At 39.9% G+C, this 24,956-nt stretch overlaps 1 protein-coding gene across 2 annotated transcripts; it reads left to right on the forward strand.

Moving 5' to 3' along the window:
• Window positions 1-5,712: 5,712 nt before the first annotated feature.
• papolg (poly(A) polymerase gamma) lies at window positions 5,713-24,956 on the forward strand (the record flags this gene model as incomplete). 2 transcript variants are annotated; one of them, XM_079688202.1, is made up of 24 exons in its annotated part: window positions 5,725-6,151; window positions 7,263-7,421; window positions 7,619-7,685; window positions 8,704-8,785; window positions 10,638-10,747; window positions 11,519-11,572; window positions 12,220-12,331; window positions 12,544-12,633; window positions 12,744-12,882; window positions 12,988-13,060; window positions 14,485-14,605; window positions 14,760-14,844; window positions 16,070-16,123; window positions 16,220-16,339; window positions 19,068-19,177; window positions 19,301-19,422; window positions 19,514-19,671; window positions 19,822-20,075; window positions 20,944-21,155; window positions 21,242-21,319; window positions 21,409-21,462; window positions 21,600-21,703; window positions 21,805-21,905; window positions 22,711-24,956. In XM_079688202.1, the coding sequence occupies exons 1-24, from the start codon at window positions 6,135-6,137 to the stop codon at window positions 22,884-22,886; spliced, it is 2,652 nt and encodes an 883-aa protein (XP_079544328.1). In that variant the 5' UTR covers window positions 5,725-6,134. The 2 variants fall into 2 exon arrangements, with proteins under 2 accessions (XP_079544329.1, XP_079544328.1); XM_079688203.1 differs by lacking the exons at window positions 12,988-13,060; window positions 14,485-14,605; window positions 14,760-14,844; ... (10 more) ...; window positions 21,805-21,905; window positions 22,711-24,956 and having other exon boundaries at window positions 5,713-6,151; window positions 12,744-12,886.

The following is a 24,956-nucleotide window of genomic DNA, read 5'->3' on the forward strand; positions in this document are numbered from 1 at the left end:
GTATGCAAAAATGTATGGCATATGGCTGTCTAACAGAAGTTAAATCCATTTCTCACTCATTTTGACAATGTACTCCATATTTGTACCCCAAATAAAAGAACCCAATAAAAAGAGTTGTTAAATAATAGTGAAGTCACGTTGTAATAACAATAACTCATCTCTCTCAAGTTTTATTTTTCAGCTTTGCCAAAATCCACTGTGTCAAGTGTCCTTCTTGGGTTGCCGTCCGGAGTTCTCCAATATGGCGGACCATCTCCCACATGCACAGTACAGAATCGGGCAGGGGGACGGATGGACGGATCCGGTAGTGACTGTCACTACCATGTGATTGCCACATTTAGTTATTGATTTATCTTTTATAATGCTTCATATTTGACGAGGAATGTAAACAATGTGACTGAAGACTTTCAAATGCAGAAGCTGGAATAGTCCAAAGGTGGGGGTTTCTATTCCCTGGACAGAAGAAGGGTTGCTTGCACATTCATAATAAGTAACTTAGCCTTGTTCTGCAGTGACTGCAGACCTATAGGAATCCATTGTAACAGTCATGAAGTAAAATTAGAAAAGCCAATAGGCTACATAGTTTAACAAAGGGCTCTTGAATCACGGGTGATTCCTGTTAGACAAGAACATCAACCCTTTGACATTGGGCAATTTAATTTAATTTAATTTCAAACCTTTATTTAACCAGATTGGTCCCATTGAGATCATAAATCTCTTTTTCAAGGGAGACCTGTATGGGCTCAGAACAGTCTCATAATACACACATGCACACAGAAGGATTCACACTTGTATTTCATGATCCGCAAAAGGATTCACACTTGTATTTCCATTGTTTTTCAATGCACACACAAATGTGTTCCGTTTCATATACATTTTATATATATATTAGGGCCGGGACTCGATTAAAAAAATTAGTCTAATTAATTAGAGGCTTTGTAATTAATTAATCGAAATTAATCGCATTTTTAATCACATATAAATATTTGACCTGAGAACAGTGAGAAGCAATTTTTTTCACATGGATTTTAGTATACCATTGAATAATGACTGAATACATAAACCTAAGCAACAAAACATTGTTTATTCTTTTCAAGGTGGTACTTAACCAAGACCAACAGAAAAGTGCCATTTTTGCCATAAAGTGTAGCAATAGCATATTTAGGAATATAGTACATTTCAGAGATTCAGGTAGCCTATAGGTAGGTAGACCTTCTGTAAACTATAACACTTTGTTTTTTAAGTAAAACACAATACTTTCAAGTACATTCAGAACATTGGAAACCCTGACTATTAGAAAACATCTCTCTGTTGCTTCAGAGGCCATAACAGACTTGGTTGATTTACCAAAAGTTGATTTAAAAAATCTAATCAATTTCAGTCCAACTCTTTCAATAACCTTGGCCAAAACAATAAACAGTTCAACATAAAGTGCCAGTTGCACCAACAACGTAATAAATAGTTCAACATAAAGTGTACCATTTAAAATAAAATAAAAAAGTGCCAGTGATTGACCTCAATCCCTCCTATTCTTCCAATATCCTGATGAAAAATAAAATCTCTCTGTTGCATAGGCCACTGTTTGATCAACGCGAATTGGGTGTGGGTCCTTGTACTCCGAGTCGGGCTAACGTCCACGCTAGCTTCCACGCTAGCTGCTATAGGTTTTGCATTGAGGTGATACTTGAGGCTTGATGTGCTGCGGTGATATGCGAATTCCTTTTTGCATAATTTGCAAACAACCGTGCTCTTATTGACGCTTCCATCCGTCCGTTTTTTAAAACAAAATGTCCCATTCACGGGGCCAACCAAAGCGGTCTCCTCAGCTTCTTCGTTCATGTTTGACAATTGTTCACTGTGGTTTGTTGTTGTCTGAAGTCATGAACGTTAGTTGGTGCTCCAGTATAATCGGTACCACTGAAACTCATCCAGTGAGAAACGTTCCGCGGTGCAAAAATAAGTGCGATTAAAATGTGTTAATTTTTTTAACGCGTTAATTTTTGTTTATTTAATTAATCTTAATTAACGCGTTAAAGTCCCGGCCCTAATATATATATATATATATATATATATATATATATATATATATACATATACAAGTTTTACAAGTTTTTGATCCACATATATTTGTTTTCCGTTGAAAACCTCTGAACCTGCAAACACAAACCGCTTTCTGTGCACCACGGATCGCTGTGCATTCGTGTGTGGGTTTTTTGAGACTCCCCTGACGCTCACCCGATTCGTACTTTTAATTTCTCTCATCTATAGCCAATCAGATGTCTCCTCCAGTCTAAGCCAATCACATGAGCGCGTACCCACGAGAGTAGGATTTCTTGCGTTCATGAGACTTCATATAGCCTACGCATTTTGCGCTGCCGGTCAGCTCGCTAAACAGAGGGCGGAGCATCAGGTGATCATGCAGAGCTGCGTGTCGCCGTCAGACTCAGCAACTGATCTGATCTCTCTCTCGCGTCCGGTTATACTTCACTCGCGTTTATGTCCATATCGATCAAATCCAGCTCTCCTGATCGGCCTTTATAGAGAGCACCGATCAAACTATTAAGAGTGAATTATCGGCCGATAATGACGGGCGGGGCTCCCCCCCGTTGACAGTTCACTGTCTAGCACTGGCTTCGTAGTGCACTGATCGATTAGGCTAAGCTAACCTGTAGCTGCTCCCTCCACACTCACAACACTTCATACAGACATAAATAAAGCAGCTGTATTCGCCATACCGGAAACACACATTTAAAACGGTTTTGCCTGCCGTTTTTGTGTAAACACAAGCATTCATCAATGGTTCGGAAAGTGGCGCTGTATCATAATAATATAAAGGCTTGTATTTGTGTGCATTGCTGTTCGGAAAGTGGCAATGTGCTGAGAGTGGAGGTGTCCTGAAAGATTAGCGCCTGCAGTTTCCATGGACCTGTCAGCTCCGGACTGCGCAAAATGCGTACATGAAGCGCTAAGTCATGAACGCAAGAAATCTACCCTCGTGGGGGCACGCTCATGTGATTGGCTTAGAATTTAGGAGACATCTGATTGGCTAAAAAAAATACAAGTACGAATCGGCTGACCGTCAGGGGAGTCTCAAAAAACCCACACACGAATGCACAGCGATCCATGCACAGAAAGCGGTTTGTGTTTGCAGGTTCAGAGGTTTTCAACAGAAAACAAATGTGTGTGGATCAAAAATACACATTTAAAACTTTTTTCTGTATTAGGATTTTATTTACATGTATATGAAACGGAACACATTTGTGTGTGCATTGAAAAACACAAGTGTGAATCCTTTTGCGGATCATGAAATACAAGTGTGAATCCTTCTGTGTGCATGTGTGTATTATGAGACTGTTCTGAGCCCATAGACCTGCAGCATATAGGTTCCACATGCAACATAAAACAATAAAGGACATCATACATTATATTTACAGGATACATTTACATAGTTATAGACATTTACAATTGCCCATAGTATCAACGAGCATTTAATTTAGCCTAGCTTTCAAAACATGCAAAGGAATGAGATTGCTCAGTTTCAATTCTTGCTGAAGATTGTTCCAAGCAAGTGGAGCTGCGCACATAAAAGCTGTCTTACCTAAGACAGTCCTTGCTCTTGGCACATCTACAATACTATGCGATCTCAGACAATAGCTGCTTGCAACTCTCTGTGTTATCAGAGTGCAGATATAATACGGGAGTTTACCCAACAAAGCTTTATAAATAAACGTGTACCAATGACTGAGCCTCTTTACAGTAAGTGATGGCAAACCTGCCTTGGCATACAGGGTACAGTGATGTGTGTAAGTGCTTTACAATTTGTGACAAATCTCAGTGTGCTGTGATAGGCGGCATCTAACTTGTTCAGGCAATAGGCAGGTGCATTCATATACAACAAATCACCATAGTCCAGCACAGGTAAAAAGGTCACAGTGCCTTTTCCTGGCCTCAAGCGAGAAACAGGACTTGTTTCTGAAAAAGAAACCTAGTCCAACCCTCAGCTTTTTAAGCAGGTTATTGACATGAAGTTTAAAAGTAAGACAATCATCAAGCCAGATACCAAGGTATTTATAACAGGTAACCACTTCAAGTACTTGTCCTTGCATAGTAACAATATCTGAAACAGGCTCTGGTGTCTTTATAGCTTTTGAAAATAGCATTACCTTGGTTTTATCAACATTTAAAAAAATAAAACAATAAAACACACAGATACAATGTGTACAATACTATTTACTGAGCCAACCATGACTCATTTTATGAACATTGACTGTTCACACTGAAGTCACTAAGGTTGGTGATCAAAACGTTTTAAGTTATTTTTGACACCCAGTGTAATTCCTCGAAATGCCCACTAGATGGTGCTGTTTGCTCTTGTAAAATTAGATGAAAGCTGTGTATTCTTCAGAAAACCGGAAACTTTAGCAGTGCCTTCCCGCCAAATTAAAGGTAGGCGGGATCTGTAGGATCCACGCCTCCATGGTAGGATCGACAATGGACTAAGATCACATGAACCAAAATAGCTGCAGTATTCAGGCAAGAGGTTTTATAAATGTAGAGTCCTTTGAAAGTAAGTTGCCAACAATGTTGGACGAAGTACGCAGATCTTTCACAATTAGTAATCCCATAGTGTAGAAATAATGTGTTACAATTTAAATTTCTGCATTCCAAATTGAGTGTAAGCTCATAGCAGAATCAGGGGTATAAATAAAGTTTATCCAAAAACAAAATTGCATTCATTATTCATACCTATTAAGGTACTTAAGTTGTCAAATAAATGTTGTGGAGTAAAGAATATCATAATAAGTACAAATACTGGACATAAAATACACACTGTTTTCACACATACATGTACATAATATCTAATATATAGGACCCAAATATGTATAAATGTTCATTTTAATTCATTTCTTATTTTAAAGTTACTTAACTGTATATAATTGTATTTGTATCTTTGATTGTATCTTTAATTGTATTCATCTCTAATCTGTGTGAATCTGTGCTGTCCTGTTTTTCATTCTTACCCTATTGCTGTTTGAACTACTGAATTTCCCCACGGGGATTAATAAAGGTCAATTTGATCGTGTTTTATCATATAATAGCCTCTGTAAAGTATTATAAGTTGAAAAAAAAATGCTTTTGTCCTCAAAAATAATATTGACATTTTATCCAATAATTTGTTTTCAATATTTTAATACGTATTTTTACACCAAATAAATTAATATTGTTGTTAAGTTATTGTTTGCACCTTAATCGTAAGATTAATTCCACTGTGTCACTATGTCACAAACTTTCTAGTGCCAACTCCTTTTTTATCTTTACTGATAAACATTGCTGATAAGGTAAATGATAGTCAGACATTTAAGACCAAACCCACATATTCTCACAAAAAAACATGGAGAGAAAAAATATGTGGGCCTTACAATCTTTCCTTATTATTTACAGGTATCAAGGACATGATTAAAAGAAAATGTAATATATCTATGCATTTTAACAATGGTATGACTTGGACAGTTCCAATGTTTAAAATACAGAAAATATTTGAATTGTCACAAGCTAACAGACAGACATTCTCATTATATTGCTACATTTGGCCAACGTATCATCTCAGCTAAGTATTCAACGTAAGCGTTTATGTTAAGTTATTTATTATAATTGTTTCGACATATGTTGTATTTAGCTTCTTCAAACCCAGCGTGTTTACAGGTGTGTAACACGGCGCAGTGTGTGCAGCTAGCTTGTATAGAGCTTGTGTTAAGGCCTCGGTGGTGACGTGATAGGAGGTGCCTTCCTTCTGACGGTGGTTGCTCAGCGTGCTGCGCGAACACAAATGCCGTTACATTTGTAGTTTTGAGTAAAGAAAAAGTCTACAATAGCTGTTAAACGCATGTCAGGTGCTATCTTCCAAAAATTACTGTGCGTTTTGCTAATGAATTAGATATGAATATCCCCGCAGGATTGCGTGCTGCTCATACGTTATTTTATAAGAAGTGATTCCGGTTCAGTGGGAAGGTTTGAACTGCTCCAAAGTGACCATTGTTATAATCAGGTCGAGGCTGTTATCATTTCCACTTGCTGGCTTTCTTAGTTTTTTACGGGTTTACAGCAGAAAAACAGTGCAAGCTTTTTAGAGTGTCATGAAAGAAATGTCAAGGTAAGTCATGCATACGGTACATTTTCCTTTCATGAGCATCTTTGTTCGCGTTTAAGAGAGTCCTAAAGAATAGGCTAAAGGCTAACGTTAGCCAACTGTCACAACAACCAAACAAGGCCTGCAGCCACCATTTGTTGGCTAGCGCGCTTGTTTGTTGTTTCTTAATGTTGGTGGGACTATGACCATCAAAATGAACGGATAGCACGTGTTTTTGTTTGCTAAAATGTCAACCCTTAATTAGGACTAACCGGAAAGCGAGTCGTTAGTTTGACAAATTCTTCCGTAGCAGCAAGCTAACGTTTGCTAACTTGCTAAATTAGCTAATTTGTTAGCGCCTGCAACCTGTTTGTAGCCTCTCGGCTAACGCTCGTTCGCCGCCAGCCTGAATACCAACATTAACGTAAATCACTTCAAACTCATTCCTGTATTTTCGATAAACTCACTTTTCAGATTTGGAATTGCTCGCTACTATGCTATCATTAACACGCGTGGTGTTATGTTATTGTAGTGGGCAATCCGGGGTGGATACTTCATTTAAATCGGTCGTTTAGTAGTGTTGGACTTGGGATTCTTTAAGTAAATACAGGTTCGGGACGGTCCTGACATTATTGAATAAACTAAAAACACCATATCCTATGTTTTAATCCAATGCCTAAACGAGACTAGGGTCGAATGAAGAACAGATTATTAAACTACACTCAACTGTTATTGTTGCGTGAAGTTTACATTCTCATTCAATATTGTGTACAACGAACTGTTATCTGAATCCACCCAGTTTTGCTTTGCAGACTAATTCCAAGTCTTTGTTCAGATAACATGTATATGTCTTCCTCTGATAACGTGCTCTCCTTTTGACTTCAAAGTTAAGCACATTGCTGTAGTACGTTTACACAGGTACGCGGTAATAATATAAAGCGGGGGAAGATAAACTAGCAAAGCAATGCACTCACAATATGTGAATGATGCATCCCTTCGTCTTAACTTTGAAACCTTGTTATTTACTTGAGATGGAAATCAAGAAACAATGGCATGAAAAAACGAACATGGACAGTTTCGCGTAGTAGCTGTCATTTCATGTTTTGACATTCCCTTGTCGTGATCTCTTTTGCAGCGCCATGCCTGGTGGGCAGCAGCCTCAGAAACATTATGGCATCACCTCTGCCATCAGCCTTGCACCCCCACGAGAAATAGACCACCAGTACACCAAGAAGCTCTGTGATGCTATGAAACCATTTGGGGTGTTTGAAGATGAAGAGGAGTTGAACCATAGGTAAGAAAAATAAAGTCTCATTTTATTTTAGCCATAACAAGACTACTAGGCATCTTGAGTGCATACATTTCATAGCATTATGTTTGAATCTACATTTTTAGTAAACAATTTTAATTTGTGAAGTTGTGGTATAATTATATAATTTTCCTTCTCACTATATGATTGCCCCCACTAAAATTGTATTATTCTTTTTTTAGACTTGCAGTTCTTGGGAAGTTGAATAACTTTGTTAAAGAATGGATATCAGAGATCAGTGAACTAAAGGTGGGTTCTGTCGAATGCCTTCCAAGTAAACTATATGATTTATGTTGTATTATGGAGTCTTTTAGCTTAATGGTGACTATTTATTCAAAGACACCAAAGCTATCCATGGTGTTGCCCTATTGATCAAACGACATCATACTGATTTCAATTAGGGATGCTCCGATCGCCAATTTTGGGGCCGATTGCTGGAATCAGTATCGGCCGATACCGATATCCGATCAAGTGGGCGGGGCCTAAATGGAAGATTTAAACATCACTTTAAATCTTCCATTTAAAGTGATGTTTAAAACTCAGTTAATGGGGCTCATTCACTGGAGCTTCCACAAACAACAATCAACTTAATTATTACATTCAAATGATGTACATTATTCAAGTTTACATTCACTTTGGATAATAACATGGGAGAAATTAGCGGAAGCGCTCTCTTTTCCTCTCTCCCTTTCTCTCTCTCTCCCCCGCTCTCCCGGCCCATCCACACAGTGGCTTTGGAAAAAGCTTGGAGGTGGGCGTGTCTGAAGAAGCTTCCAACGCCGCTTTGTGGACGGGCCGTCCCTCTCCTGACAGCCTGTCAGTATCTCATGCAGCTCACTGATCCAGTAACTAATGAGCAACCCGACAGTGAAGAATAAATATATTTATAACTAGTTTAGCTAGTTCCAGAGGTAGATAAAATAGCTAAGTGTGTTAGTTCTAACTCCTAGTGTGTGTTCTGCTCCGCTCAGCGGTCCGGCGGGCGGAGCTGCAGGATTTCTGCTTCACACACACCTTGCATACCGCTACTTTACTTTCTTTTTCGGACAACTTAAAATAATGCCAGACCGGTGAAGCCATTTTGGCGAGCTTGTTTTGCCGAGCACAGAGAAAAGTGTCATGTATTTTACGTCATGCGATCGGCTTTCGCGATCGGCATGTTTAGAGAGCACCAATCCATCGGTAGAGAGTGAGTATCGGCCGATCTCCATTGGTGACCGATCGATCGGATCATCCCTAATTTCAATGTTCATTCTTCTCTCCACAGAACCTCCCACCATCAGCTATAAGCTGTGTTGGGGGCAAGATATTTACATTTGGTTCATACAGACTTGGAGTGCACACAAAAGGTATGTCAAGTCATTGTGGAAACATCTTCCATCAACTTTGATTACAACATTTGTAATATTCTTGGCTATATTGGTATTCAAAAGGAGCAAAGAGAGATTGAGTTATAAGAACATAACTGTGACACAGCAGTCAACCCCGTCTAAGCAGGCGTAACTGTTTGTTTTTGAAAAGCTCAGTTCACCCTGACCACATTGCATTTAGCTGACGCTTTTATCCAAAGCGACTTACAATAAGAAGGTACAAACTTGAAGAAAACAGAATCATATAAGTACATCAGGTTTCATAGAGCCAAAACATTTCAAGTGCTACTCAACTAGCTTTAGATAAGCCAGTCCTTTTATTAGTATATAAGTGCTTTTGTTAGTAATTCTATCGCTCGAAGTGGAGTCTAAAGAGATGAGTTTTCAGTCCGCGCCGGAAGATGTGCAAGCTATCTGCTGTCCTGATTTCAATGGGGAGCTCATTCCACCATTTTGGAGCCAGGATAGCAAACCCACGTGTTTTTGCTGATGGGAACTTGGGTCCCCCTCACAGTGCGGGTGCAGCGAGCTGTTTGGCTGATGCAGATCGGAGTGCACGTGCTGGGGTGTACGGTTTAACCATGTCCTGGATGTAGGAAGGGCCAGATCCATTCGCAGCATGGTACGCAAGTACCATTGTCTTGAAGTTGATTCTAGCAGTTACTGGAAGCCAGTGAAGGGAGCGGAGGAGCGGCGTGGTGTGGGAGAATTTAGGAAGGTTGAAGACCAGACGAGCCGCTGCATTCTGGATGAGCTGCAGAGGTCGGATGGCACATGCAGGTAGACCAGCCAGGAGGGAGTTGCAGTAGTCTAGGCGAGAGATGACGTGAGCCTGGGCCAGAACCTGCGCTGTTTTCTGGGTCAGCTGGGGACGTATTCTCCTGATGTTGTAAAGCGTGTATCTGCAGCAGCGGGTTGTAGCAGCAATGTTTGCAGTGAAGGACAGTTTGTTATCTAGGATCACACCCAGATTCCTTGCAGTCTGAGTCGGGGAAACAACAGAGGGGCCGATGTTGATTGTTAGGTCAAGAGTGGGACAATCTTTTCCCGGAAGGAAAAGTAGTTCAGTCTTGTCAAGACCACACTAAAGCACGAGGTTAAAAGAAAAGTCAGTTAGTTATTCAAAGTTCTGTACGCTTTTTATGGCGTAATTTATTCAAACATGTTAAAAGTTAGTGAGCAAATGTAATTCATACCTTTCCCTGGTTTTGTACAGACCAGCCTATGTTAAGCATTTCAACATTTTTCATTGATTGCAGAATATAAATATATATTTAACAGTAAATACTAAAACCTAATTATAAGGACCCTTACTACATTGATTTGACTTCACAATTATTTTTGGATTTGTCAGGATTGGTTTTATCAAAGCAGAATTTGAGACCATTGAAGATCTACAAGCTTTAGTGTAAAGAAATGGATATGGTGGTGGCACAAAAGGTGGAAGATAGACACTCACCTGTAGTCTTACAAACATCTTAAAAAGGTTTTGTATTGTTCCTATTTACCTGCCTTTTTACAGGGTTTACTCAAGGATATAATTGTCTAGAAATAAACATCTGTCTTTTATTTAATTAAAAAAAATCGAATCCTTTAAACATTGTCAGCTTTGACTGTACAAAGCAAGGCCAGGCACATTACTAAATTCTAAGGTTGCTGCACTTCACTTGAGCTACTCTTCGTGTTGTTTTATAACACAAACTCTCTTTAACCTTGACTGCCGAAACTTTAATCAGTTTATTTATCAGATTGTTATGAAATTCATAATCCCTTTAACCTACTGGTAGTGGGCAGCGTCGTATACTCTTCTGAAAGTGACTGTTTCTTACAGGGGCTGATATCGATGCCTTGTGTGTGGCTCCACGCCATGTAGAAAGAAGTGACTTTTTCTCATCTTTCTTTGAGAAATTCAAACAGCACGAAGAGATCAAAGACCTGAGGGTAAGTTTCTGTCGCATGTCTGGCCGTTTCCTTGTGGAGAAAGCCCATGTTTCATTCCCGAGTTCAAAACATTCATTGTAAATAGTGCAAAAGCAACTTGCCTACTTACATCACCGCTCCCGAGGGGGAACTGTGGAATTCAAAATGCATAACAAAACCTAACATTGCTTAATATTCTTCAATTATATCCTGAAAGCCGAGACACTTTATTTTTGGCTGAATACATTGAAGCGTTATAATGAATGAACCCTCAGCTGAGCGCAATACCCAGGAGCATTAGCCTTGTTGTTGTAAGGTCTGCTCCTAATGTTAATTTCCCAAGGTGTGTCTTAATTGGCATCAATATAAATGATGAAACAATATATGTACACCCCTTTCAGTTTGTATTTGTTATGACACTAAATTCATTTTTTATTCGAACAACCAAATTAGATGCTATGTTAAAGTGTTAACGTGCAGTTTAAAGTAAAAACTATTCTAATTTGCTATCCCAAAATGAAAGCTGTTAGAGCCTTTGGTGAAAAAGGGTTACACATGAAAAAGGGAGTACACATGTGTTTATTGGATATTGTAAGAAGGAGGAGGTGATGATTGATTTGAACACACCCAGATCCCCAAAGACATCTTGATGTCATCTAGTTACCTGACATTTCTTTTTACAAGCTCTGTTTTCTCGACTTTGATTTTCACTTGTTGATCATGTTGATGTCAGTCCACTATACATTCTCTCAGATGTGTTGTTAATATTGTGTTTTGTGTTGCTTTCTCAAGGCTGTCGAGGATGCCTTTGTACCGGTGATAAAATTCAAATTTGACGGAATAGAGGTAAGTCACTTTGAAATGCGACTGTTGAATTCATACAGGGGTATTGCATAACTACAGGCATACTTCTCAGCAATTACCATTCTGGCAAAGCTTTTATAGATGTGTAGTAAAGACATTGGCAAGACTGTGATTTGAAAGATGACTTCCTGTCAGCTGTAGCTGTCCATTACAATAACATACAAATATCTTTTTGTTGAGAACTTCATCAGAAAAATGGGTACAGATGAATACCCAAGGAAGCACGGTGTTGATGGTGAAATAGTTTGGAACAGCAATTCTATAAAAATAAGCTAAATTAAAGGGTCTGCCCTTTCCAAACAACCCCTTATGAAACTGCCATTGCACTTGTCTGTCTGCATTTGGAACCTCTGTTAGTCTTCGATCTGCCAATTGTACTTTTATTCTCCCTTTCTTCATAATGAAAACAATATTTCTTAATCATTTAAAAGCTCATCTTGAACCACATCTTTGAACTTTCTTTCCTGTCCCCCAAGAAAGAAAGTTCAACCAATCTTTTTTTTATATATGATCCAAATAAATGTTGTGCCTTGTAGTTCGTTGTTACATATTTGTACTACCTAGTGTGTCTATATACGAGTTGGGCAATTTAAAGTCCTTAATACTTTAATATTGTCCTCTCTGTGCAGATTGATCTGCTTTTTGCCAGACTGGCCTTACAGTCCATTCCAGACAACCTGGACCTGAGGGGGGACTCCATCCTGAGAAACTTGGACATACGGTGCATCCGCAGCCTTAATGGTACGCTACATGGACTCTATTGCATTCAAAAGAGAAGAGATGATAATGAATTGAGGACTGATGCTGTTGTAAAAGTAGATTAAGCTTATAGTGCATTACACTTGCAGCAGGTGGTTTGGACCCTTTTAACACTTTCCATACTTGGCATAAACACAATGTATGCAGGAGTGTAATGCTTATATCTATTTAGTTTTCTAATGCTTTTTCTGCAGGTTGTCGTGTGACCGATGAAATACTGTACCTGGTGCCAAACAAAGAGAACTTCAGACTGACATTGAGAGCCATTAAACTCTGGGCAAAACGTGAGTGCATTCAAATGTTCTGGTTCCATTTGAGTGTATACTTGACAAACCACCGCTCATCTTTTGGGGTAACACCAAAAAATATAAATGGTCTCCACCTTCGCCTGCAGGTCGTGGGATCTACTCCAACATGCTGGGGTTCCTGGGTGGAGTGTCGTGGGCCATGCTGGTGGCCAGGACCTGCCAGCTCTACCCCAACGCTGTGGCCGCCACGCTGGTCCACAAGTTCTTCTTGGTGTTTTCCAAGTGGTGAGTGTGTTAGCTTTCCACTTGATGGCAGTGTTTCATAGCCCTTTCCAGTCATCAGTGTGTTTTGAATATTTACACACTTTACTATTTTCATTTGCATCCTAGGGAGTGGCCAAATCCTGTGCTTTTGAAACAGCCTGAGGACAGTAATCTGAATTTACCTGTGTGGGATCCTAGAGTGAGTATGACACCAGTGTATTATCTCCATGTATTGATGATTATGATGTTATGCCTTTTTTTTTGTATGTGTACGCCTGTGTAGTCGTAGGACACACAACCTGGACTTATTCTGCTAAATTGTTGTTTTAGTTTTACATCAACAGACAAAGCATAGGTAAAAACCTTTTTTATCCTATTTCAAGTATCCTTATTCCTCTGTCATCATGGAAATGTTTCCTCTACCATGAGTTCCAATGTTGTCCTCGGAGGAGGCTTCCAAGAGCAGCTTGGAGCAAGAAAGATTTCCTACATGGACGTCTTTTATCAGACACACTTCTTCATAAGTGCTTTAGTAATTGAGAGGCAAAAAAGATCTGAAATTGTGTTCAAATCCCGTAATAAACACTGCAGTCCATAGCCTGTGTGCACATATGAATACACTATCTTATGCAGGATATTCTTTAAAATATTTTCTCCTACACTAGTGCATTGATACATTAGTTTTGCTTTTACTGTTTTTTTTTTACAATATCATACATTTATCCTAAACTAATTAATCTATATCCTTAATATAAAACATTTAAATGCTGTAAATGCTGTGTCAAGTTTGCTGTGTCTATTAAGCAATAAACACGTTTGAATTATCTATTGTTGTTGTTTCCGTTCAGTCACAGTACTGCCAACCATTATCGTGCATTGGGCAGAAAGTAGATCATATCAAATGTAATAGTTTCCTTCATGTTTAGGCTTCTATACATACTTTCTTAATCATGCTCAACATGATCTTAAAGTGAGGAAGTACATCATTGCATGGTAAAGGCTTTTGCTGCTGGCAAACATGATTTTAAAACGCATGTAAAGTTACTGTCAAAAAGCCCTTCAAAATAAAGTCTAACATTCTCACATTGTCCCTTTTTTTTATAAAACCGAGCCTGGATTTATTATTAAGATAAATACAAATAAGCTTGTAATTGGCCAGTACACAGTTTAAAACAGGTTTGATATAGATGTTTTCACATGATGTTAAAGCTCAATGTGATCATGCAGTTCAAATTGTTTTGGTCCAATTGGATAACTTCATAATCAAATGGCTAAATTGGGTAATTTGGCTTACATATCTGTTAAGAAAGGTACTTCAAGGTAAGAGGCTAAAGCTCCGTTACAAGCTACAGATCCAAAATCCAATTTGACTGATCCTTTAGATAATGTTTTAAAGGGAAGCACGTCACGTCAAGTTTTCTTCAATTCTCCTTGTTTTGTTTGGAAAAATGCAAATAAGGGAAAAATGAAGAGCATAAAGGTGGATTGGGATGTTCCCTGTGTGTGGGATGTGTCTGGTGCTTTACAGTGTGTGGGTGTAGAGTTTCCCTACACATTGAAAGTGGTGGGTGGTGTTGGAGAAGTCTCTCATGTCTGCAGCCAAATCAATCCCTGTGTTTTTAGGTGAACCCGTCTGACAGATACCACCTGATGCCCATCATCACCCCCGCCTACCCCCAGCAGAACTCCACCTACAACGTCTCCTCGTCAACGCGCACCATCATGAGCGAGGAATTCAAATACGGTAATACAGACAACACATAAAATATCTACCTACTCTACCAGTTCTGAAAATCAAATATCTTGCCTAATTGTAACCGTACAATCAGGTTCCTTTGAGTAATAGTGTCACTTTGAATGTCTGATATATCTTTCTCCCACGTGTCTGACATTAACAGGCCTCAGCGTCACAGATGAGATTCTTCAGGGAAAAACGGAATGGTCCAAACTCTTTGAGCCTCCCAACTTCTTCCAAAAGTACAAGTAGGTGTTGATTCTTTTCACATAATGGATTTGTTGATGGAATATTGTATCTACAACAGCAAGCCAAGCAAACCGAGCTACATGTCTCATATGGCATGGGTAAAAAGTCTTTAACATGTCTGTATTTGTTCACGTATTGAAAAAAGCAAGCATTAAGTTATGTGGACATTATTTGGCAGGCCATAGATTTAAAAAAACGTAAATGCTATTGTTTTGACTATTGTTGCAAATACAGAAGGGATTGATCATTTTTAAACATAATTATCCCTGTCTTTAGAAATGTATACATTGTCATGATTATAGTATGCTCTTAAAGAGAATCTGTACCAAAAAATATGTTTTGATAAGTCTGTAAAACACGATTTGTAGTAGAACGAGCACAAAACTTGATTCAATAAAAGTATTTGAAAGCATATTTAGCCTTTAACAAATATTTGACTTACTTCAATTTAGATATTTCCTTAGTTTACAGCTCTGGAAAAAATAAAGAAACCACACAGCTATTCCATTCCAGTGTCTGTCAAATTCCAACACGGAGAAATGTTGTCAGTAATTAATAGAATACATTTCTTTACTCAAACGCATACCTATAAATGGTAAAAACAGAGAAACTGATAATGCTGCAGTCGTAGCAAAACATTTTCCAGAGCTCTGCAATTTTGATAACGTTTCAATTAATTGCAGCGCCCTACCATACTATGCAGTTCGAACAAAAATTGGATGATGCAACTTATTGTTTTCACTTTTTGGGTTTGGGCACATTTGACTCATCCGAACTGTGGTCAGTAAAGTTTGTTTATGAGAGTTTCTTCCCACACAAGAACCACAACTGCCATGTTCTGTTGGTGCTGCTGCTTCACCATTGCAGCTACATTACCTGAGTACTGGTTTGGCACATCGAATTGAAACGTTTTAAAGAAGAAATACTGCTGATAACACTATTTCATTATTTGAATGTTCATGTAGAATTATACAAGACGCAAAAATGCATTGTATTTAGTGAAGTTTTCATTAGTTTTGTATGGACAGTTGTGGAAATCCCCTAAGTACATTTACTCAAAGGCTGTTGTACTTTCTACTTTAACATTTTACTCCACTACATTAGCATAGGATATAGCAAACATTCCCATGGCGCTGCAAGTCCATATATACTCATTGTTATGTCTTAGAGGGTGTTGTGTTCAGTTACTCTGCATCTTGTCTGATTTTCTGTTGTGTTCTGCAGGCATTACATCGTTCTGACTGCCAGTGCCTCCACAGAAGAAAACCACTTGGAATGGTAAGTGTCAGAGTGAGACTGTACCGCAACGCTGTGAGGATAACTGGTTTTGTTATCGCTAACTCTGTAAATACACCCTGATGTTATTCCCCTCAGGATCGGTCTGGTAGAGTCAAAGATCCGCGTTCTGGTGGGAAACCTGGAGAGGAACGAGTACATCACCCTGGCTCATGTCAACCCCCAGTCCTTCCCCGGGTCCAAGGAGAACCGCAACGAGTGAGTTCAGATCCAATCCATACATGCAAACTGCTCTGTGAATATGAATGTATCAGTGAAGGCAAATCCTGCCAGTCATGAATCAAAGCTACGGTCAATTGTAGGATGGGTACCGATCCCCCGTATTAAACGGGCCCCGGGGCTGAATTATTAAAGACCGTGGTGCCGTTAAACTCCAACGTTGGCGGTCTTTTTATCGGTACTGGAGACATGTAAAAAATGTCATTTGTATTATTGCTACACAAACGTTATATTGCTGTTTTAGTGTCACCAACTCCGTTTCTAATACGCGAAAAGACTGCAAAATGCTTCAATGATTATCTTTAGTATTTTCAATCTCTCTCCCCCGCCTGCTTGCGAGGGGGCGGGGCAGTTTACACACACACGCAGCTGCTACATGCAGCAACACACACTGACGGAGGAGATGGCCGAGAGTACGCGTTCCAAGGTGTGGTTAAACTTTACCCGTCTCGATGTGGACAATGCTCGTTATCAAAACTGCAATAAGAGTTTAGCATGTAAGGGCGGTAACACGAGCAATTTGTCTAAACATTTAGCAAAAGAGCACCACATTCAGACGGAGGAATGCACCGGGTTCGACTGTCTTTCTAGGAGCTCTGGAGCCCCATCCACGAGTAACGTTTCCACGTCAGGTGTTATGTATGCTAGCAGCAACACACGGAGTTAACTCAATTATACAAACATGGGTTAATGATTAGAGGTAACTGAGTTATTTATTTTGTTAAAGTTTCATTTATTCTGTCATCAGATTATTTAATACAATTTGTTAAAACGTTGTTGTTTTCTTTTGATGTGAAACATTATGTATTTAATTTAAATAAAAAGCAATTTTAGTTTTGTTCACAATTTGTTTAGTTAGTTTACCTTTTTTTTTTTTTTCAAAAGAACTAATAAGAGTACTGTTAAAAGACCGGACCGATGAGCGGTATCGATAAAAGTAGTAGTACCGTTAAAACCTTAACGATACCCATCCCTAATCAATTGGCATGTTTCTGTTAGCCCTTAACAGACCATGTTGCCTTTTTTATGTGAGTTATTTTTCAATGAGTCATGAAGTCTATTGGCTTGGATGCATTTCCTCCGCATTACTTTGCTCTGGCATCACAAGCATCTTTAATAGTATAATCTAAAATCAGTTCAAAATAAACATGACCAACTCACCTCTACTATAAATATTAAAAGGCCAAAACTAACAATCTAATACGATTTGGCAAACTCTCATATGACACGTGTCTGTGTCTCACTTGGAATATTCACGATTTATTCCAATCGTAAAAATAAGGGCTGTCTAGTTACGCCACTAATTATTTTAACGCGATTAACGCATGTGTATTTTTGGTCCTCGGCCGCCCCGTAGTTTCAGAGCGCATTAAGTTTTTAAAATACAAGCTGATGCTGACAGCCCCGCTCCTGCCGCTCGCAGACCACACTTTCACGCTCACCGGCAGGCGTGTGGATCGCCGGAGCTGTTAGATTAACATTAACATGCTTATTGTAGTTGTAAGTGCACTGCCTTGCGGTCTGTAGCACCGTCCTTGATGGAGCATGTGTGTGGACTGGACCTGCATTTGACAGGAAAGGAGTGAGCAGAGAGTAGAGTAGTTGTCGATTCTTGTTCTGTTTTCTGTGAATATCTGCCTCACCCTCTCAGACTTTTGAGTTGCGCGCGCTACTAAAGAGACGTGTTACCATGGAAACCAAACAATGGTGTAGCTGTATTAAAGTCAGAGTGGAAACAGTCGTGTGTAAATCTGATTTTGTCAGAAATCGGGAGAAATATGACCCCGGGAGGAAACCGGGAGAGGGCAATGAAATCGGGAGTATCCCGCGAAAATCGGGAGGGTTGACAAGTATGACCCACACCCAACCCACACTCAACCAGATGACTGGTTTCAGGGCCAGGATAACTAAGTCCACGTCTGAAAAAATAACCAGCTCACTGGATTGCACTCGACTGTAGACCACTTGGAGTGGTAGAAGATAAGGGGCTGCAAAAGGTACTACAAATTGCATCGTCTGACACAACATATGAGCTGCCATGCAGAAAGACAGTGACAAAAAGAATCCAGCAGCTTTATGACAATGAAAAGGAAGATAAAGAGAATTTAGTGGAGAAAGCCGAATGTGTTGCCCTGACTGGGGATCATTGGACCTCGGTAAGCAATTCGAATTACCTCTGTGTGACGGCACACTTTAGTGACATCTTCTCACTGTTCTCAGGTCAAATATTTATATGTGATAAAAAATGCGATTAATTTCGATTAATTAATTACAAAACCTCTAATTAATTAGATTAATTTTTTTACTCGAGTCCCGGCCCTAGTTAAAACGTATGGAAAGGGTCTTAAAAAAGGTCTTAAAAGGTATTAAATTTGACTCCAAGATTCCTGCATATACCCTGATTGATCAAATGATAATAAACAAACATTTGCATAAAGCATATTTGTCCACTCATATGTTGATAAGAGTATTAAAAACTTGAAAAATATCCCCCTAAGGAACAGATAAAAAATGTGCGATTAACTATTTTAATCGACTGACAGCCCTAGTAAAAGTACATTATTTTACACGAGCTGTTTATTTTAACTGTAAAAATGTATCATTGGATGTACATCAATATCATTTTATAATGCTTGCATATACATGGTCGGGAGCACTGATGCAACAAAATAGGTTTTGACTAACTGCTTGTGTGTTTCTGTAACAGGAACGACTTTGTGTCCATGTGGTTCATCGGGATCATCTTCAAGAAAGTGGAGAATGCGGAGAGTGTGAACATTGACCTGACGTACGACATCCAGTCCTTCACAGACACCGGTAGGTCCTGTAGTATCACAACACCAAGAAATTGCCAGAAATGGCTTGAATTAAAAGTCAAACGTATGTATAGTTTCATGCCCGTAAATAATAACCCATACCACAACATGTTGTTCTCTGCAGTGTACAGACAGGCCAACAACATCAACATGCTGAAGGATGGGATGAAGATTGAAGCGACACACGTGAAGAAGAAACAGCTCCATCAGTACCTTCCCCCAGAACTGGTGCAGAAGAAGAAGAGGGTGATTTATCTTCCTGTGCATGTTGAGACAAACCCATAATCATAATTTTAACTATCATCATCATTGACTGTATTATTATTTTCCTCTGCAGAGCATAGCAGAGTTGAACCGCAGCTCTAACGGGGGCAGCTCTAAGCGCCTCTCTCTGGACAGCAGCCACCTGGACAGCTCCAGAGACACGGACTCGGGGACCCCCTTCACCTCCCCCAGCAGCAAGCCCGCCAAGCCTGCGTCTGACACAGATGACAGGTATGACGCAGCTCTTCACTTTTAGCGCAGTTTATTGTTATGTTTTATCTCATGCCATTCAGTCTTTTCAATTTGCAATCAATGCTTTTTACAGGCTGAAAGACACAATATGATGCTGATCAAATGTTTTCTGTCTTGTTGATTTTGCAGCGTAAGCCCCCCAAAGCAGCTTTTCGTGGAGGGCTCTCCAGCTCCCAGTGCAGCGACCTCAGCGACAGCATCACCAGTAACACCTGCAGCGCCAGTGGCAACCGCAGCAGCAGCTCCAATGGCAACTGCAGTCGCAAGTGCAACTGCAAGCGCAACTTTAAGCGCAACTGCAAGCGCAACGCCAACCGCAGCGGCAACTGTTGCGGCAACTGTTGCTACAGACCAAGGGATGTCCATTCCTGTCATTGGCTCAAGTGAGTACTTCTTCCCCATTGACCATTGCACAGATACTCACTATAACCAGGGCTGGGCTATACATCTTTTAAACAATAATATATAATGTACTTATTTCACTATTCTCTAAATGTTCTGTTTATTTTAACTCCTTTTTGATGTTTGAAGTAATTTGTCTTTGGAAATGTATTTATTTTTTATTCAAATGTAATAATTATTCACGCAGTTTAAAAAAATCTCGAAATGACTGAGTAGGCGTTTGGGCTTTTTTGTGATCTTTTTATTATTTATTTAATAATTTATTAATGATATTCCCCATCCCTTAATTAGTGAGAGTCCTAAGGCATAATTGACATTCCCATTACCCAGCCAGTATAAAATATACTGAACAACGTTCTTTTTGCTCTGTGTTTCATTGTTAATGAGTGAAACATACCGGAGTTGAGGATCTGGGGTTTATTCTCCCAAAAATATAATTTACAATTTAGGCATTTAGCAGACGCCTTATTCCAAAGCAACTTACAATGACCAATTACAGGGACATTCTCCTTGGAGTAACCAAGGGCTAAGTGCCTTGCTCAAGGGCACACTAGTAGTGGTGTTCCAGGCAGGATTTGAACTCGCAACCTTCCGATCATCAGCCCACCTCACGATCCATTAGATCACCAAAAAAAAAGAAAAAGATAATAATAATATTTTTTTTATGAGATCCATTTGTGGCGGGTGATATTTAATTGTGGCGGCCTGCCACAAATAAATCAATGTATGGGAAACACTGTCTTTCAAATGTGTGAACAGTCTTAAATAACCACAGGTATGTTCAAATGGATGTAAAAGACGCGAACATATCATCCTGATCTAATTTCTCCGTCTTCTTCTTTTCTGCAGAGCCTGCGGTTAAAGCAAAGCCTGCCTCTCCCCCTCCCAGCAGCTCCGCCTCTGCGGCGCTGATGGAGGACGTGCTGCCCGACGCCACCAGCAGCCCCCGAGAGGAGCCCAACAACGGCCTGGAGGACTCCCCCAACGGAGCCGCTGCTGCTACCAAGAGACCCCACTCCCCGACACAAGAGGACCTGGCCAAGAGGCCCAAAGAAGCAGAGGTAAGGAGCGTGTGTGTGTGTGGAATATATTTGTTGCTGGATTTAAACTTTTTGCCAGATTAAAATTGTGACATTTTCTTTTGAAGGTGGTGCCCAATGATGACTCTGCATTTAAAGAGCCATTTCCACCGTCCTCTGACTCACACGGAGAAGGACCCAATGCTGTAGGTGTCATTTACTGTGCCTGCTTCTATTGCATGTGTAATGGCTAAGAAAATTAACACTTTCAAATGTTGTCTCTCTTCACCTTTAGCAAACTGGATCAAAGGCTAAGCCCATTCCAACCATTGATACCTCAAGAACACAGGTAGCGGCTCTTTTTATATTTGCTTAACGTTAGATAATTATTTCTCTATCTTGACATGTGTTCTGTTAAAGCATATATTAAATACTTTTAAAATAAATGTTCCTTTTAAATTCTAATAACGTTATTTCCTCCCTCAGAGACTTCCCAGCATGGAGCTGCCAGATGCCTCGTCGCCTCTCCCAGCGAGCAACAGTTGTCGCGTCGTGAAGAATTCCATCAAACTGGCTCTCAACCGCCACAAGTGAGGGTTCACATTCTTTTCCAACATAATCACAGCAATCAAGTCTGACTTTCTATGGTTTTAACACTTATATTCTTTCTTTGTGTGTCATTGTATTGTAGCATCACACCTCCCAAGCCCCCAGTGTTCGAGGGCACCCTCACCACTGACGCTCCCCCTGCCGGCGAGGAGAAGGGCATGTCCATTCCTGTCATTGGCTCAAGTGAGTGTATAACTGCCCTTACAGTCAATTATCGGTTCTGTTCACTTTCTTCAGGGAATCATACAAAATCATTGTTTGAATCGTCCATATAGCATGTGGTTGTAAAGTTAATACCACTTTCAGTCAGATGTTCTTTGTGCTGATTGAATACAAATGTTCAAAATTATAATTGTCCTTCACCCAACCGTCTTTTTTTACGAAATGGAACATAATTGGAAATTCTATTCATTATTTTTTGTCAAACAAGACTTTGCTACCCACCGTCTCCCAACAGCGACATTAGCTAGCATTGTTCACAATGTAGCATTATCAGGAAAAAAGGTGGGGCGAAACATAAAACAGTGTGGAGGGGGTTTCATCATTGTGCATACAAAACTGTTGGAGATATTCGATTATAGGACTCAATTATCACAAAGGCATACATCTCCAATTAATCACACAACTTTTACATTTATGCACAATGCCTTGTTTACGTGTTGCTGTGACAAACGTTTTTTCAAAAATTAGGATCAGTACAGTTAATCAAACCTAGCTAGGAAGTGGATTTTGATGCCAATCCCGTTTTTCACTATTCAAATTCTTTCTATAGACGAATAAAGGTAAACAGGGATCAAGGAGGGAAAAAAATAAATAAATTGACAATCTGTCTCTAATAGGCAAGCATTGACCAGACAATGTCAAATATTGGCCGGTGACACCCTTACTGTAATTTCATTATTAAAGACATGTTACCATGGTAAACGTATATGTTTTTGTCTGAAGACTGAAGGCTCCAAATTAACAGTCCATCTCTTTCCCTCTGTAGAACACGTGGCAGCCAAACAGGCGGTGACCCCCGTCGGCAGCTCCATCCCAACATTAGTGAGCCGAGGGGCCGACCCCCTGAACGGAGCAACCGCCAAGAGAGCCCACTCCCCCACGCTGGAGGAGCAGGCCAAGAGGCTGAAAGAAACAGAAAAGGCCAGAATCCACATAGCTTGAACACAACAACCATAGACTGGATTCATATACATACAGAGTCGGGGCTTTAACGTTAAGTCAAAACAGCGAGAAGATGACTTCACACGGGGGCCGGGAGTGTGTTCAGGTCACATCTCATGTGTGAAGCAGCAGAACGGACAGCTCACCTCCACTCTTCAGAGGTTACAGATTTGCCAGGATAGGTGATTTTGGTCAAACCAGATGTTGTGAGCGCCCTCTATCACGCTCACAGCCGGAGGGCATTCAAACACAACACTATCGAAGACCTTAAGCGACCGTTTTTTTTACTAGTCTTCTCCCCTCTGTGTTTAAAAAAAAAGTACACGGAACAGATGAAAATGTAGCTGTTCTTCTTTTCATTTTCTTTCTTTTGTGTTTTAAAACAGCCCAGAACCTTTATCGAACGCTTGCTACACACACTTCTAGTGTATGCTGATTTATTTTCCTTTTCTTTTCTCCTGAACAGAAACCTGTACAGTAAATGTTGATGTACATAACTTTTTTTGTCTTAAAAAAAAGCAAAAGATCCCCGTTAAGTCTTTTGACCATTCTATTGTAGTTTTATCTAAAAATGTCTAAAAAAAAAAAAAAAGTTCTAAAAAAATTGTAATTTGTTTTGTTTTTCTCTATTGCTTGTCCAAAAAAGATCTCTCCCAGCCCCTGGATATTTTTTTGTAAACAGTGTATAGGTTTGGATACAGTTGCGGGGGAGGCTTTATTGAGGGTTTGCTTGGATATGACGGATATCACAACTACGACTCTTTGGAAGCACCACGACCGCCCAAAGAGGACTCCAGGTTGGTATTGGATTTGCAGTGTGTGGGTGATCGTAGACGCCGAGTGCTCCTCAGGTGTCCGTAAAAAAACCTCCCTTACAACAACTGGAACAATTTCCTTGAAGTGGTGAAATTGGTTCTGAAGCTTTTCGGTTATTGGTTAGTTCTCTAAAGGATTAGCACAGAACCATGTCGATGATGCCACGCTAATCATTATTTTCAGTGTAGTTTAAGTGTCAAAAGCCAATTGTATGTCTTGGATTAAAATGTTGACACGTTTTTCTGCCTACTTTTCCTGGTGTGTTCGAGCTCTTGGATGTCGGGATAGGCGAGGTTGACACAAACAAGCGAGTGCTGGACACTTTAGACGGTCACAAGAAAGTGTTTGAATATCAGTTTTATTTACGTAGGCCTACCAGTGATTGTCCGAACTAAAAACGAATTTCCTGTCCGTCGGGAAGGCTAAACGAGTGATACTGCTTGACCCCCCCGACACCCTCACCAGTTTACCTTGGTCTGCTAGTAAAGCGAAGTTCTGGTTGTTTTTGCATCTATGGAAGAGTTTGTTGTGCTTTGTTAAAAAAAACAATGGTTTGAAGCTTTTTGACGATTTGAGCTGGTTGGCGCGTGTGTGCATGTGGTTGACCGTGTGTGAGCGTGCATGCATCGATGGTTGTTAATGTGTTGGAGAAAGACGGAATTCCCTTCGTTTTGGGTGTTAACCCCTCTGCGCCTCCTGTGGAGGTTCTTAAAAAGGCATCTCCTGAGGCCACGGGTCGGGGGGGGGGGGTCAGGAGACAACTCTTTTCCTGTCTTAGGCCCCGACCTTCCATCTTTCCGGTCTGAAACTCGGTGACTGTTTGATTTCAGAACAGAAGATATACTATAACAAAGTATATAAAGCGATGCTGACGAGGCGCCCTCTCCTTCAGAGCAGGTAGACACACAGGGACACAGGCTCTTTTTCCAGCATCAGTTTCCCCTTCAATGTACAGAGAACTGTTTTTTCAAAAGGCATATTCTTCATTATTGGGGTTTTTTCTTATCACTTTATTTATATTTGCATATTTGTACCATGTGATCTTTTTTTTAATAGCATTCATAGCCGGTAGGTCTCTTTTTAATGAAATCTGCACCACTCTGTTTCAGACAACTCATGTTTTGCTGTTTGGACAAATTTAACAAAACAGTTCATTTAGATGTTTGTTTCTAAAATGTATTGAAAGGGTATTTTTGTATGTGTTTATCACTTCCTTTAAATGAATCCGTACACCCATTAAACCCCTAAAAACAA

Source organism: Notothenia rossii (assembly GCF_949606895.1).
Source record: "Notothenia rossii genome assembly, chromosome: 6".
NCBI lineage: Eukaryota > Metazoa > Chordata > Actinopteri > Perciformes > Nototheniidae > Notothenia > Notothenia rossii.